The 14,841-nt window shown below is 38.5% G+C and overlaps 1 protein-coding gene across 2 annotated transcripts in view; it reads left to right on the top strand.

Moving 5' to 3' along the window:
• usta (uronyl 2-sulfotransferase a) overlaps window positions 1–14,841 on the top strand; it is a 98,196-nt gene extending 83,355 nt beyond the window's left edge. For both annotated transcript variants that reach the window (XM_041804780.1, XM_041804781.1), the window contains exons 4-8: window positions 294–373; window positions 456–609; window positions 9,871–9,968; window positions 10,083–10,240; window positions 13,052–14,841. In XM_041804780.1, coding sequence (XP_041660714.1) covers window positions 294–373; window positions 456–609; window positions 9,871–9,968; window positions 10,083–10,240; window positions 13,052–13,344 — 783 coding nt within the window. In that variant the 3' untranslated portion in view covers window positions 13,345–14,841. The remainder of the gene's footprint in view (window positions 1–293; window positions 374–455; window positions 610–9,870; window positions 9,969–10,082; window positions 10,241–13,051) is intronic.

The raw sequence follows: 14,841 nt of genomic DNA, 5'->3' as shown, positions 1-14,841 counted from the left end.
CAGTCAATGGGGTCAATCCATGCTGGCTGCAGGAAAAGCCTTCCACACTGACAGTCCTTTTGAATAAAGAGAACCAAGAATAAAGAGGTTTCCCCCACTTCTTTTAAACAGTTTGTGGTTTGAACTCTCTGTACAATGTCAGCTTTGATTTCCACCATGATTTCACCATCATTTTTATGCATTGGAGCTTTAAGAGTGCATCTAAAATTCTGTTAGATCTACGTATTTATTAAGCACAGCCATCTTATTTCTTTGAGACTCTTAAAATGATTTGTTTGTGTTTCTTTTATCAGGTGGATCTCATGAAGAACATCAGTAATATCCCTCAGCCATTCCTCTACACACGGCATGTTCACTTCCTCAACTTTACCAGGTACAGCAGTGCACCAGTGTTTAATAATGCTTAACTACACTTAATTGCTGGCTTTAACTTAAGTTCTGTTTGTCTTTACCAGGTTTAGGATAGAGCAGCCTGTCTATATCAATATAATCCGAGACCCCATCAACCGCTTCCTCTCCAACTATTTCTTCCGGCGCTTCGGTGACTGGAGGGGGGAGCAGAACCACCTCATCCGCACACCGGGGATGAAGGATGACGAGAGATATCTGGTGAGGCCTGTAGTTTTGCAGCACTGGTGTATCATTCTCGCTGAATTTCTGTTGGAAGTTGGTGTTTTTCATAGCATAGATAAATTTCTCACTTCAGAAAATGATGCATGGATTTAACCTGCGTTTTTGTGGCAAATGACTATTGATTGTCTGGATGTTTTAGCTGAGTTTTACAGCCTAAAGTTACTGTCTCTTAAAATGTTCAGTGTCCTGGGAATAAAATCTAGCTATGATTGTAGGGAAATGAGTCCTTGAATAGCTTAATACATCATAAAAATACAAGGTGCACCACTTTTTTGTTGAAGAGAGATACATCCTTCCCTTTCTAGAGTCTCACAAACAGTCCTGTCATGCAAAGCACACAGCTGATTAATCAGCTTTACTGGCTAAAGCTTTGCACCTGCCTCGGAGATAAAAGGAGGAGGACTTCATTATCAGTGCTTGTGGTTGAGCTTGAGCATTCCCTTTTTTTTTCTTTTTTCATTTTGAAGCAGCACATCTCAGACCATAACTTGAGTCAAATGAGCAGAAATGATCAGCTTCTCCCATGACAGAATTCAGGAGTTCATGTTCAGTTTTGCCAATTATTCACACTAAAATATCCACATATATTTTTGGAAGTAAGACATGGGTTCACCAGGAATTTATGTTAGATATTCACAAGGAAAGTCTGTATTTGATTGCATTTCCGCTGTGAGTGTAACACCCCTCAAGCCCAACCCTCTTACTGCCATCTTTGGGATATGTGAAAATTCATGCCATAAATGTACAACAGGATGCTATAGCATTTAGCAGCCTGATTGTTTACAGACATAAATTTTCACCTTTCAGCAGATGGATACAGGAGTTTTTGTCTTTACTCCAACTTAAGAAAATTGAATAAATATGTATATATAGATAAATGAGGGATGAGAGGTGGGTACCACTGTGGTGACTGTGGCTCTACAGGTAGAGCTGGTTGTCTAAAAACTAAAGGTCGATCCCCAGCATCTATAGTCCCATGCCAGTGTGAATCTTAGATGACGCTTAAACCTAAATTTCTCCGACTGCTCCATCAGTGACATACGGATGTGTATAATTTGGAAAAATTAATACTGAGCACAAGCGCACCTTGGGTTTTCTTCAACCATCTTACCCTGACATAACCTATATCAATGACACAGAGGTTTTTGTTTAGGAATACTAATGTGTTTGCACTATTTGACAGAGCTGCACAGTTATTTTATGGCTGAATCACAGGCTTGCCAACAACACTGCTTTAAATCTATATCTGTCTTGGTTCTTAGCCAGGTGGATTTATAAGCTGAGTGTAGACACGCTCTGAAAAGTTGTACACTAATTTCTCATTCTGGTTTGACCTTGATGTACAGCAATTACAGAGGCATGAAAACAAAGGAGAAACGGTAATGATACTGTTGTCTGATGTTGTGTAAACACCCTAAATAATCCCTGGAAACTGGGAAATAATCCCACTGGAACTACTTTAACACATCTGATTTCTGTGTTCAGTCATTCATTAAATAACTGATACCCTCCGTCAGGAGGATGAATCATTTCTTGTATTTGAGATGTTTTTAATCATCTGGAGACAAACATTAACTTCTCAAAAGTTCAAATATAGGCAACAGAGGATTTCCCTAGCAGAAATAAACCCATAAAATGAACTGTGCTGTCTTTGAAGATGTCAGACACATGGTGTTGCTGTAGGCAGGAAGGAGAATTGTAAGGCTACAGCAGACTGATACTAACCCAATATTTAAATGTGATTATGATTCGAATTAGAGACCTTTTTTAGTATACCCACATGAGAAACTCAGTACCCTACATCTGTTTCCCAGTGGTGTTTACGCCTGTAGCATCAAACTGAAGGCAAGGACTTTGATATTTTACAGTATATGGCATTTCTGAGCTTTACTTTAATGTCTAAGTTGACATTTTTGATCTCCGTGTGAGTCCTACACCATGGAAGAGCTAGTTTAACACAGTCTGACTTCATAACATTTAAAGAGGTAGGCTACAGTTGGTGAAAAAATGCATTCACTGTAAGGTTAAAGCTCATTTAAAGACAGACAAACAGCTACAGTTTGGATAAGGGCATACTTAAATGTAAAATAGGACATATTTTTGCTGTAAAACACATTAGAATAATGATTATATTCAGATTCTGAGGCACATCAGTATTACAGATACACTCCTGGTCATTACCCTGACACTCCTCACTGACAGAGACACTGAGAGTTCAGAGGGCCTTACTGAGCGGCTAATAGGAGGAGTGAATGTCATTCTGGCTTGAGTCTGACTGGGTGTAATTAAGTATTGCACTGCTTTCCCTGGAGTTTTGGACCATGTGAGTTGAGTTATTAAAGTATGCAGACCACGGGGGCCCCTTGCTACAGTTAAAGGGGAGGGGGGAAATCTGTGTGGCTGCAGACTGGCTTACCTGTGAGTGTGTGTGTTTACTCCTGTACTCCTTTAAGGCCAAAGAGTCTTTAACAGGGTTTAAAAGTGAGTTAAAACAATCACACAATGTTAAGCTCTTTGTTTTGTGCTAGTTTAGATAGGGTCAATGGGAAAGAGTGTCCAAATATTGCTCTCTTTTACTTTGATTCATACCCTCCACAATGTAGGAATCACTCTCTGGAAATTTCTGCAAGGGAGCTGGATTGCTGCTGTCGGTTTTGTTTACTTCCTCTGACTGAGCTAGCTTGCTAGCAACAACAAGCTAGCATACCCTATGAGCTTAAACATATTAAAGTTAACTGCTGAATCATACATTTATAGGGCTTTGGAACCGACATCAGGTTGCCTTTATAATGTGAATTCAAAACATGAGAAAAGAAAATAATGGCACAGATAGATTAAATTTGCTACTGCCAATACATTGCTAATAGGCAGGACAAACCGCTGTAGCTACCAACATGGCACATCTCCCACAAATCATTGCAGCATGACGACACCATCCCCAATTGTCGCTGCTGGCATATGCCAAGCTAGCTTCTGTATAGCCTAATGCTACGGATACGTTAACAACACAGCCTGTAACACAATACTGGAGAGGGGTCTGGCAGCAGAGAGTTCATCTGATATGTGGTATATTTCAGAAAGTGCCATAATTTGCTGGTCCATTGTATTTCAAGTTTTAAATTTTTTTTTTTTCAATTCACTTTTTCATAAACAAAGTGTGGCATTTATAAAATGACCACTTTGCAAACATTACAAGCTTAACATCATTCCGTAAATAAAATAGAGAAAAAGATCAGAGCTCTAATCCAGGATTAAATTATGCATAGACCCATTTTAGAAGTAGTTACTCACATGGTCGCTTCAGCTATTAGTTTTAGCTGAAGCTAACAAAGCTACACTAGCTACATGATTAACCTTATCAAGCCAATGTAGATAAGTTAGCTTTAGTAACATGAGCTTTAGCAAATATAGCTAAAGCTTACGTAGCTATATGGATAACATATATACATAGCTTACACCGCTGCTTTGTTAGCTTAGCTTTAGCTATGTTATCTACATGGCTATGTAAGCTACATAGCTCCATTGTCTACATGACATCATAGGATGTGGTTGCTCTTGTGATGCCTCAGGATGTCTGGGTAATAACGTTGTTTGGGTTCAATATGTAGGTTGGGGTTTTGTTTTGTTTTGTTTTTTTAAGTTCTTTTACCTTCTGTTGATGGGTATCTAATGTTTTGTTGTCTATCTATTGTTTGGGGTTTTTTTCTGGCTTTGTTTTCTGCACATCAAAGCACTTGTGAACCCTTGTTTTCAAAAGTGCTATACAAATAGTTATTAGTAAAGTTATAGCTAAGTTAGCCTTAGCAACGTGAGCTTTAGCAACATGAGCTTTAGCAATGTGAGCGTTTGTGTGAAACTTTATGTTGTGGTATAGATATTTGTTGGGACTCAGGACATGGAGCTTGAAAACAGGATGTTAGCAAAAAAACAGCTAGCTTGCCTTATCACAGCAAAGATTGCTAAATTGTTTGCATGAATAAAGGCTGCTTGCATGCTAGCTTCTGTATAGTCCTAGAGATACTAGTAATATGCTACAGATATGCCAAAGCTTACTGAAAAATCAGTATAGAAGGCCATAGAATAAGTTCAGGAATAAGCGTAGTCACAGACAGAGGCTGCTATAGCTCAAAGTGGAAAGATTGTAAATATTGAAAAGGGGTTGATAAATTAAGTAGAGGATTATAGGTTAAGGGTTAAGGATTTAGCTTTTAAACTAAGTAGCTGGTAAAGAGAGTTGAGCCTTCAGCTTCTGTTGAGGGGGTGTTGGAAGACATATATATTACTGCTATATAGGCTTGAAATTAAAAAGCCATGCAAGTCAACGTCCAAAACAAGGCCCAAGTTTTCCGAATGTCCTTACAAGTATAGCCTTTCAGATGTGTATCAGCGTGAGTACCCTGCTTTGTCAACACTGTGAGTTCAGACTAGTCTTAGATTTATCCCCTGCCTGCTGTGCGTTAGCCCGGCCTGCCCTGCGCTCTGTGTATGTGAGAGGTGTCAATGAAAGAACACTGTCAGTTTGCTAGCGGGGGCCAAGGGAACCTGATGCACGTGTTACTGAGACATTCCTGTGGTCGCCTTGGATTTTCCAACAGTCCCCACACCCCTTTTCACACATATACTCTACACTGTACAAAGGTGTGCCTGGACGTACGCATGAGATTGAGCGCATGTATTAACTGTCACTTTTGACTTATATTATGAGCACTTATTTAAAAAGAAATGGTTTTAAAAGCTGGCTCAGACACTCTGCAGGGTAAAAATGATTAAAGAGCTCATGAGAGAGAGTGATTTTGTTAGCACACCTAGTATGCAAACATTTTCAAATGATGTAATTCAGTGTCTCTACAACACACAAATCAGTTCTCACACTTCAAAAATACTGGTTTGATCAGTTAAGATTCTCATGTCTACCTATTATCATCTGATTTAAATTACTCTGATGTTTGCAATGACACAAGCTCATAAGATTACACCCATAATAAAGAAGCTTACTGGCATCAGTCATGTCCTTGCATGCCCCAGTATACGCAAAAGTAAGGTGGTGTATTTGTCACAGGTTTGGGTTTACATATGCGCAAGCCACACCTGTTGTTTACAGGTTTCAACTGTTAGGCGTTATTTTAAAAAAGACAAGACTTCTCAGACTCAACCTGTGTCTTTATGTTTACATGTCTTCATGTAAGGTTGTGTAGATTTTATGTGATTGGAAGCAAAGCTGTTAAGTGTAACTGATCAAACCAACTTGAATGCAAAATGGCAGATAAGTTGAATTGATCTCAGGACTTAAAAATGTAAAGCAGCTTCAACTATTTTGTTTATAGGTAATGGATGAGTATAAAGGGCTGTTAAGGTATAGTAACAATCTGACTCTGCTGTTTCACTCAGCTTGTCAGAATTTTTTGACAAACAAGCAAGAACTTCAAATGGTAAATGGTCCTGGGCCACAGCACATTTAAGTTGACTCAATATGGCATATATGAATGGGATTAGTTTATTTAAACAGCCAGTGATGGAGGAGGCTGCCTTGTAAAGTGTCTGTTAATATAAACTAATCCTATTCATATTCATATGCTACTGACACAGCAGTGGGAGCAATATGGGGTAAAGTGTCTTGCCAAAGTGCATTTAGACATATGTGACTGCTGGGGTCCAACCCCTCACAGATGAGAAAACACTAACTCTTTCACTGACCCACAGCAACCCCAAAATTTACAGGAAGGCTGTGTAGCACATTTAACAGACACTTGTCTTAAATAACTGACAGTCAGGGAAATTAGAATATGGACATTAATATTAAACTGAAACACCAGATTTAAAAAAAAAAAACTCCTATCTCCAAAAATCACATTTTTTCAAAGGAAATTGACACTGAATGATCATAGGCAGCATCTTTTGACACTTCTATTTGCCTTAAAATGTGCTTAAACCTATTGACAAATGTAAAAGGTGACCAAAAGCACTGGTTTATGGGAAAAAAAATATGAACAAATGGATTTCCAGGATTTGCCTAATGCTAGCGCCACACAGAAGAATATAGGACAAAAACTTAAATGTCCCTACAATAGTTAGCATCTTAATCACAGTGATTCAGAATCATGCCTCCAATCTTTTTTTAGTTTTGTCGTTTTTATGACTACTAAATCAAAACTATCAGACAAAATTAACACCTGTCTAGCAAGCATAGCAGAGCGCTGAGTCACAGAAATATTCAACAGACAAAGTCAAGGATGTAATTACCTAGCAAAAATAGCAGATCATGAATCAGCAGTAAGTTATAGTAGAGGATTTGGGGAATCAAGGATGAAATTAACATGCAAACATTGCAGAGCATGAGTCAGCAATAAGTTATAGCAGAGGGTTTAGCAGACATATGAAGTCAGGGATATGACTTAGCTAGCAAGCATGGCAGGAATAAGCTGAGCATACAAAGTCATAAGCTAGCAAATTTAGCAACACATTTTGCAGCTAAAGAGTCAGAGCCAAAAGAAAATAGATGTATGCTGTTCCCTCTTTAAAAGTTGACAACTTGGTAGTAAACGCTTACCTAGCCAAAAGTCTTACATCAAGCTAAAAACTGGGTAATGATTAAAATGCTGCTAATAAGAGAAAAATTAACACAAGTCAAATTTTCACCCCCACTACTGTTTTCTAGCTTGTATACAGCAGAGCATTTAACTGCCAAAGTCTAATATTTAACTTTTGATTTGGTGGACAGCATTAATTGGCTGTTAATCATGATAATACAATAAAATCCTAAAGGGTAAATAAATTGGGTTAAAGGACAGAAACATGACTAAGTGAATGTATTTTTTCACTCTAGCTAGATATGTGAATTAGCATAATTTGGCTAATGTGTTCCATGTACCCAAAGGGTGGAAATGTTTAAATGCTCCTTTTAATTCTCGTTTCCCTTGCCTAAGGTATCATGCCCACGCTCCCTGGTGGAAATGGAGTAAAACTGTCCCACGGGAAAGATTTACATCATCACTTATTTCTGATTTAATTTATGCACACATTCCATTCAGAGGAATAGAAGGCAGTTGTAAGGATTAGGGCCTATTTTGCTACAGTTTCTGTGACTGCTCAGTTGGTCTAATCCACAGTGAGAATAGGAACAATGAGCCTGAGTGTGCTTATGGGAGCTCTCTTCGAAATACTAATGGGTTCTTTAAAGAGAGTGCGTATTGTCTATCGTGTGTGTGTGTTTGATTGTGTGCACTTGTATATAAATGGCTTGATTCCCAGAGGTCCCCTAAATGTTGAGGCATAAGGGCCCAGTATCAAGTATCAGAGTGAAGCATAAAGGGGGACTTCCTGGCAGTGCGCCCTCAGTGTCGGGGAATGGCGTCACACGTGTCACTTCCTGTACACTTTTCTCTGTTTCTTTGTTTTTGGCTCTCACTTGGTTTCTGTCACTTATTCTGTCTCTAATTTGGTTTGTAGTGATTTTCCTGGGAGCTTTTGTGCTAAGCTGCATTCAGGCTTTGTTGTCGGAAAATCCTGTCTAGAGTCCTTTGGCAGAATCTGTTTACTAGCACAGCAAGTGTGTGAAAAGTTAGCTGACATAACTTTAGTCTCTTGTGTAAACTCTGCGTGTTATTTCAAGGTTTTTAGAATATCTTGTGAAATCTATGACTCATCACAGATAGAACTGGAGCCTATATGCCAAGAGATTCATACAGAAATGATATCACTGGAACTAATGATTCTCTCGTTCTTTTGTAGAAAAAGAGAAACAAAGACAGTATTTCAGAATTATATGAAAGACAAGAGCAAACTTATTATAAGTCTGGACATGACCTGCACTCCAGCAAAGCTGAGATGCTTAACTATTCTCTAAAGGTTCCTCTATTTTAGGGGTTTTGTTGTGGCTTCTTTGAAGAACTTCCCAGTGGTGTGCTTCACTGATCACCAATAAGTTCTGTTCCGGAGCATAATGCAGCTCAGTCATAAAGTTCAAACAAACCCTGCAGCCGCTTAGTGAATCACAGACACAATTGCACCACAGTTTACAGCTGAGAGGAAAAAATAACCGACCAAGTGCATAATTTATGTCATCCCGGCTTATGTTGATAGTCTTGTGTGCGTGCACTTCCTGCTTTGGTAGTAGCTTTAGAGAAACCCAGATGTACAGTTTTCTGACTCCAAGAGAGAAAATCACATTAAAACAATCTTGCGATTGTGATGTGAAGCCAAAAATGCAAAGTGGCTCAAGGTTTGCTGCTGTAACTTCACAATTGAAGCCTTTAAGTCTTTGAAGCATGGTTTCCTCCTTTTATACCATGTTTACATCTCTCTCTGTGCTGTGGTTTTGACAGCTCTTTTACCTGGTTCACCAGCAGGGACCTCACATCTCACCCTCAATCTGCCATCTGGGTCCTGTGGGAAGGTCTGAGCCCCTGGTTCCCTCTGTCTTTGTGATGGAGCATGTCGCCCTCAGTGTTGGCTTTGAAAAATAGCCCTGTTTAAATCTGGCATTACCAATTTTATCTGAGTATAAATCTTAAAGGTAAAGGTCACACTTTGAATTTGCTTCCACTTTTGAACTCATCCAGGCCTGTCAACACCTTTTGCTTCATGCATGTAGCCCGGTTTTTCAGAGTGTGTGAACACATGGAGTAGAGCCTCTCAGGGTGTTTTGTTGCTCGGGACTTGTTGCCATCCATAAAGCTTACGTCACCTGACATGGATTTGACTGTAAGTTCTACAGCACTTACTAGTAGTTGACTGGCCAGTTTTCCCCATCCATGCATGTTTTTAATCTATTCCCTATTTTTTCCCCTTTCATTTTTTGATGTCTCCCACATGGGGTGTTTTAAAGTTCACAACTCTGACCCATAAGATGTAAAATGTCCAATATGATCTCTGCATAATCCCTGCATAAAAATAAGCTACAGTATGCTATTGTCTGCAGAATAGGCAGTGGTAATTATAGTCAAAATAGCTTTGATTTCTTTTTCAGGTGAGCAGAAATATGTTTTCCTGTTCAACACCTCAGAGAGCAGCTGGGGTGAAGGGGCAGAGTTTATCTTTGTGCTCAGGATGTTGTTTGGCAAGAAATTTGCCTCTCAGATGACTAACAGCAGGTTCAGAGCAGGGCTGGTGAATGGCTCCCTCTAGAGGCAGAGACACATCAGTACAGTTGAATTGGTATTCATCAACAGTTCAGGGAATGAAACCAAAAAGGAATAAGAAATTATAATGTTAATTATGTTGGGTTTTTGTCTGTTTTAGGATATCAATGTGTGCATTCTAGAGAATTACCCAGAGTGCTCCAACCCCAGAGTTTTCTACATCATCCCCTACTTCTGTGGACAGCATCCTCAATGCAGGTACGAACATTTTTGTCTTTATCATCAGGTGATATTGCATAAAAACGTACTGCTCTTTTTCTGTCTTTGGCTTTTCTCTCTCTTACCCTGTATTTTCTCGTCTTTCTTTGTTAGGGAGCCCGGAGTATGGGCTCTGGAGAGGGCCAAACAGAACGTGATGGAGAACTATCTCCTTGTGGGGATCCTAGAGGAGCTGGAGGATGTTCTGCTTCTGTTGGAGAGGCTCTTACCTCATTACTTTACTGGAGTACTCAACATCTACAAGAGCCCAGGTAGGTTTATGTTCAAAAATGTAGAAACTGGGAGTTTTCGTTGCTATTCTAGTTGTCCCTCCTAGAATCAGGATAAAAACAGTATGTTGAAGGATATAATTAGATGAACAATAACAGCACAATAAATAAAGTACATTTTATTTTGAAAGCCTTTTATTTTGACACCTAGCCCTGTAGACCTTAAAACACTTATTTATGTCTATATATGCATGTGTTTTGGCATCATGCTTTTGTTAGGAAATTTTAAAAAACAGATGCCTGGAAACAGAAGCTCTAGATGCTAGGAGACAGTAGTAGGACCTACTGTTTTACAGCTTCTGATTGTTTGATTTACTGACATGCCCATACATGTGCATACATATAAACCCACGTCAGTGTGTTTTGAAGGTCTAAGCAACCATACCATGAAAACAGAGGCATTCAAATTGTTTAAAGATCGCCTTGGACGTTTTTTCTTGTTTAATTATTTTTTAAATTCTCATTTTACTATGACAGTATACATATCATCCAGGCTTTGCAAATCTCCACATTATTATCTCTTTTTTAAAATTCTACAAGCAGTTTTCTTTTGGGGTTTTTTGTACTGCAAATGTGTAATTACATATGCTTTATTTGTTTGTATTAGGAATAAGCAATGGAAATACACCGCTTTCCACATTATTATGCAAATCACATTTTTCTCTTATTTTCCTAAATATTAATGCAAATTACAGAATATTTTTCAAGTCAACAGCCATTAGAGTATAATTTAAATGTTTTTGAACAAACTTCATAATGATAACCTTTTTTTTTTTTTTTTTAATAAAAAACCTGAAATTGCACTGTTCCACATTATTATGCACAACAGAGTTTTAAAAGATTTTATAGGTTGTAAAGAACTGAAAATGGTCTCACATTGAATTTGCAGCATTAGGAGGTCATATTTACTGTAATCAAAGCTATTTCAACCAAAAACATCTTAACAGACAAAGTTACATGTTAACATAGGAGCCCTTCCTTAATATCACCTTTACTATTCTTGCATCCATTGAACTTGTGAATTTTTGGAGAGTTTTTGCTTGAATTTTTTTTGCAGGATGTCAGAATATCCTCCCAGAGCTGCTGTTTTGATGTGAACTGCCTCCCACCCTCATAGATCTTTAGCTTAAGGATGCTACAAAGGTTCTCAATTGGGTTGAGGTCAGGGGAGGATGGGGGCCACACCATGAGTTTCTCTCCTTTTATGCCCATAGCAGCCAATGACACAGAGGTATTCTTTGCAGCATGAGATGGAGCATTGTCATGCATGAAGAAAATTTTGCTACAGAAGGCACTGCTCTTCTTTTTAACCATGGAAGAAAGTGTTCAGTCAGAAACTCTATATACTTTGCCGAGATCATTTTCACACCTTCAAGGACCCTAAGGGGCCTAACAGATCTCTCCTCATGAATCCGGCCCAGAACATGACTCCACCCCCTCCTTGCTGATGTCACAGCCTTATTGGGACATAGTGGCCATCCACCAACCGTCCACTACTCCTCCATCTGGACCATCAAGGGTTGCACGGCACTCATCAGTAAAAAGACAGTTTGAAAATGAGTCTTCATGTATTTCTGGGCCCACTTCAACCGTTTCTGCTTATGAGCATTGGTTAGGGGTGGCTGAATAGTAGGTTTATACACGACTGCAAGCCTCTGTAGGATCCTACACCTTGAGGTTGGTGGGACTCCAAAAGGCACCAGCAGCTTCAAATACCTGTTTGCTGCTTTGTAATGACATTTTAGCAGCTGCTCTCTTAATCCCATGAATTTGTCTGTCAGAAACCTTCCTCATTATGCCTTCATCTGCATGAACCCTATGTGCTCTGTATCAGTCACAAATGTCTTCTATGTTAACATGTAATTTTGCCTGTTAAGATTTTTTTGATTGAAATAGCTTTTGATTTCAGTAAATATGACCTCCTAATGCTGCAAATTCAATGTGAGACCATTTTCAGTTCTTTACAACCTATAAAATCTTTTAAAACTCTGTTGTGCATAACAATGTGGAACAGTGCATTTTCAGATTTTCATTTTTAAAAAAATAATGGTTATTATGAAGTTTGTTCACAAACATTTAAATTATGCTCTAACGGCTGATGACTTGAAAAATATTCTGTCATTTGCATTAATATTTAGGAAAATAAGAGAAAAATGTGATTTGCATAATAATGTGGAAAGCGGTGTAATTGTTTTAGCAGCAGTTTGTTTTTTATTATTTTTTTATATTTCTAATTGCAAGGTTAAGTAGTGTTCAGTACAAATGTAGAATATTTTTTCACTCAACAGAATAACAAAGAGGGGCTTGATCCTTATTGGCAGTGGGGGGCACAAATTTGCAATGCACAAATCCTTTTAGTCCCACATTTGCATATATTAGAAAGATTCAACTTGAGCAGCAAATTGGCTTGGCTTTGTGTCACAAAAGCCAAATAGCATTTAGATTTCCTAGGGTGAGTAAGAAAAGATCAATACAACTTTCATCAAGTATTTTAAAAGTTTATCTGTCATTTTGCAAGCAAACTTGGAAAAACTTTCAAATTTAAAATGTGTGCAGAACTGCTTCATATTTTTATTCTGGAATATTGTTGATCCATGAACTGCAAATGAATTAAAAGTAAATATTTAAGCCTCTGTGTAACTTACCTGTTTACAGTGAAACTGAGACCCACTAGAAACAGACGAAAGGAAATTTCTCAGCTGTAGAAGAACATCAGTGGGGGTCAAAATACAGATTTAATCTTTGACTTTAGGAAATGTATCTTTCTCACATTTGATTGCATTTTTTTTTCAGACTACAGGAAGATGGGAAACATGACGGGCACTGTGCGTAAACACACGCCCACCCTGGAGGCCCTGCAGGTGCTCTACCACCGTATGCGCTACGAGTACGAGTTCTACAACTTCATTCGTGACCAGTTCCACCTCATGAAGAAAAAAATCGGCCTCAAGTCGGTCTCTCAACCCACCGCCTACTCGCCTGCTTTCCTCCGAGAGCTGGCTCTCCGAACCCCGGAGCCACTGGATGAAGACGAGGAGCTGGACACAGACCTGGAGGATGCCAACAGCTGGCTGGTCCATCCCTAAGGGCTTTTCAGAGAAAAGTGGATGTAGCCAGTAGTAGCCAACTGGCTAGAAATGACAAGGCAGAGCTGGAGGCAGCCTGTGGGCAAAGAGGGGAGAGTCCCTGGTCTCCCAGTATTCCTAAGAACAGTGAGCAGTGTGAGGATCCGGATGCTTGTGTTTGCATGGGCTCTGCTTTCCATTTGACTCCTATCATGGCAGACTCAGCACTGAGGACTATGTGGTTGAGTAATTGATGGGACAATTTTTAAATTCTATTTAAAAAATATATCAAGGACAATAATGCAAAGCTCAATGTGCTTGATTGAGTTTGGATTTTAATTTGAGCTTGTTGTGGGTTCCTTTAATTAAAAAAAACACCATTTTTGAAAGTCTCCCGGAGAGACTGGTTCCAGATTTGGATGATATAATATGTTGGGAAATATTTTAAGTTTGTTACTGTGGGAAAAGACTTAAAAGACATTATACAACAGAGGACCATTTTATGAGAGGGTGACTGTCGTGAAAGCTGGAATGGGAAATGGTATCCACAAATAAAGATGTACCAAGACCCTCTTATGTATATTAGTTGCTTAGGACTGTTTTAAGTGCCAAAACTTGCTAAGAGCTTCAACAACTGGCAATAACCTTTGTCAGTTGTTATAGTAATGGTTTATAACATTTTGTTTGATTTGTAAGATATTAAATAGGTGTAAATGAGGGTTAAACGGTGAGCACTCAGTTATGAATTCAGAGAATTCCAACAATGTGTGCAAGAATGATGGAGTTTGACCAAACCAGCAGTGTACTTTAGAATAGATTTATTATTTTGAACAGTTTGTTGAGAACATAGACTGGATTCAAGGTTAAAGAAAAGAATGGCGCATAATTCATTTAACCCAAAGTTTAAAAGTTTGCCAAATATCAGTGTTTCTACTGCATTGCATTGCAAAACTGTATGAATATACTGCACTTTTTCTGAGGTGACTTGTCCTGAAATTCAACAGCCAAATGGTCACGGAACTGGAAAAAAATTAGCTTTTAAAAAGGATTATGTTACTGTTAACAATTTTTTTTCTGTGTTGCCAGTCTTAGCTAACACATTTTTTTCTCCAGCAGCTATTCAGAGTGCATGTCTTTTTTTTTTTTTTATCACTCATATAAAACCATCCAGAGAGCAGTAACCATAAGCTAACGTGTGACCATCATCTTAATATTTCACTCTACCATCCTAATTTCTTTTCATTGTACTGGTTTGTGTTTGATGTTTCCTTATTTTGCCAGTTTTATTTATTATTTTGTATGCATTTACATTCCAGACAAGATTCTCAGGAAGGAAAAAATGTCTATTAACTTGATCATTTGTATCTTTGGTTTCTGGCGGCTATGAAACTTTTTTCTTTGTTGGCATTTAAAGGTGTCTAGAAAGAGTTTATATCAACAGCTGAAAACTGGTTAACAAGAACTAATGCAGTCCATCATTTTACCATCTTCAAAATAAATGTCCTCCTAACTATTGAA

Source organism: Cheilinus undulatus, linkage group 14, assembly GCF_018320785.1.
Source record: "Cheilinus undulatus linkage group 14, ASM1832078v1, whole genome shotgun sequence".
Classification (NCBI taxonomy): domain Eukaryota; kingdom Metazoa; phylum Chordata; class Actinopteri; order Labriformes; family Labridae; genus Cheilinus; species Cheilinus undulatus.
The sequence above is the reverse complement of the archived record's forward strand: the minus strand, read 5'-3'. Positions and strand labels throughout refer to the sequence as shown.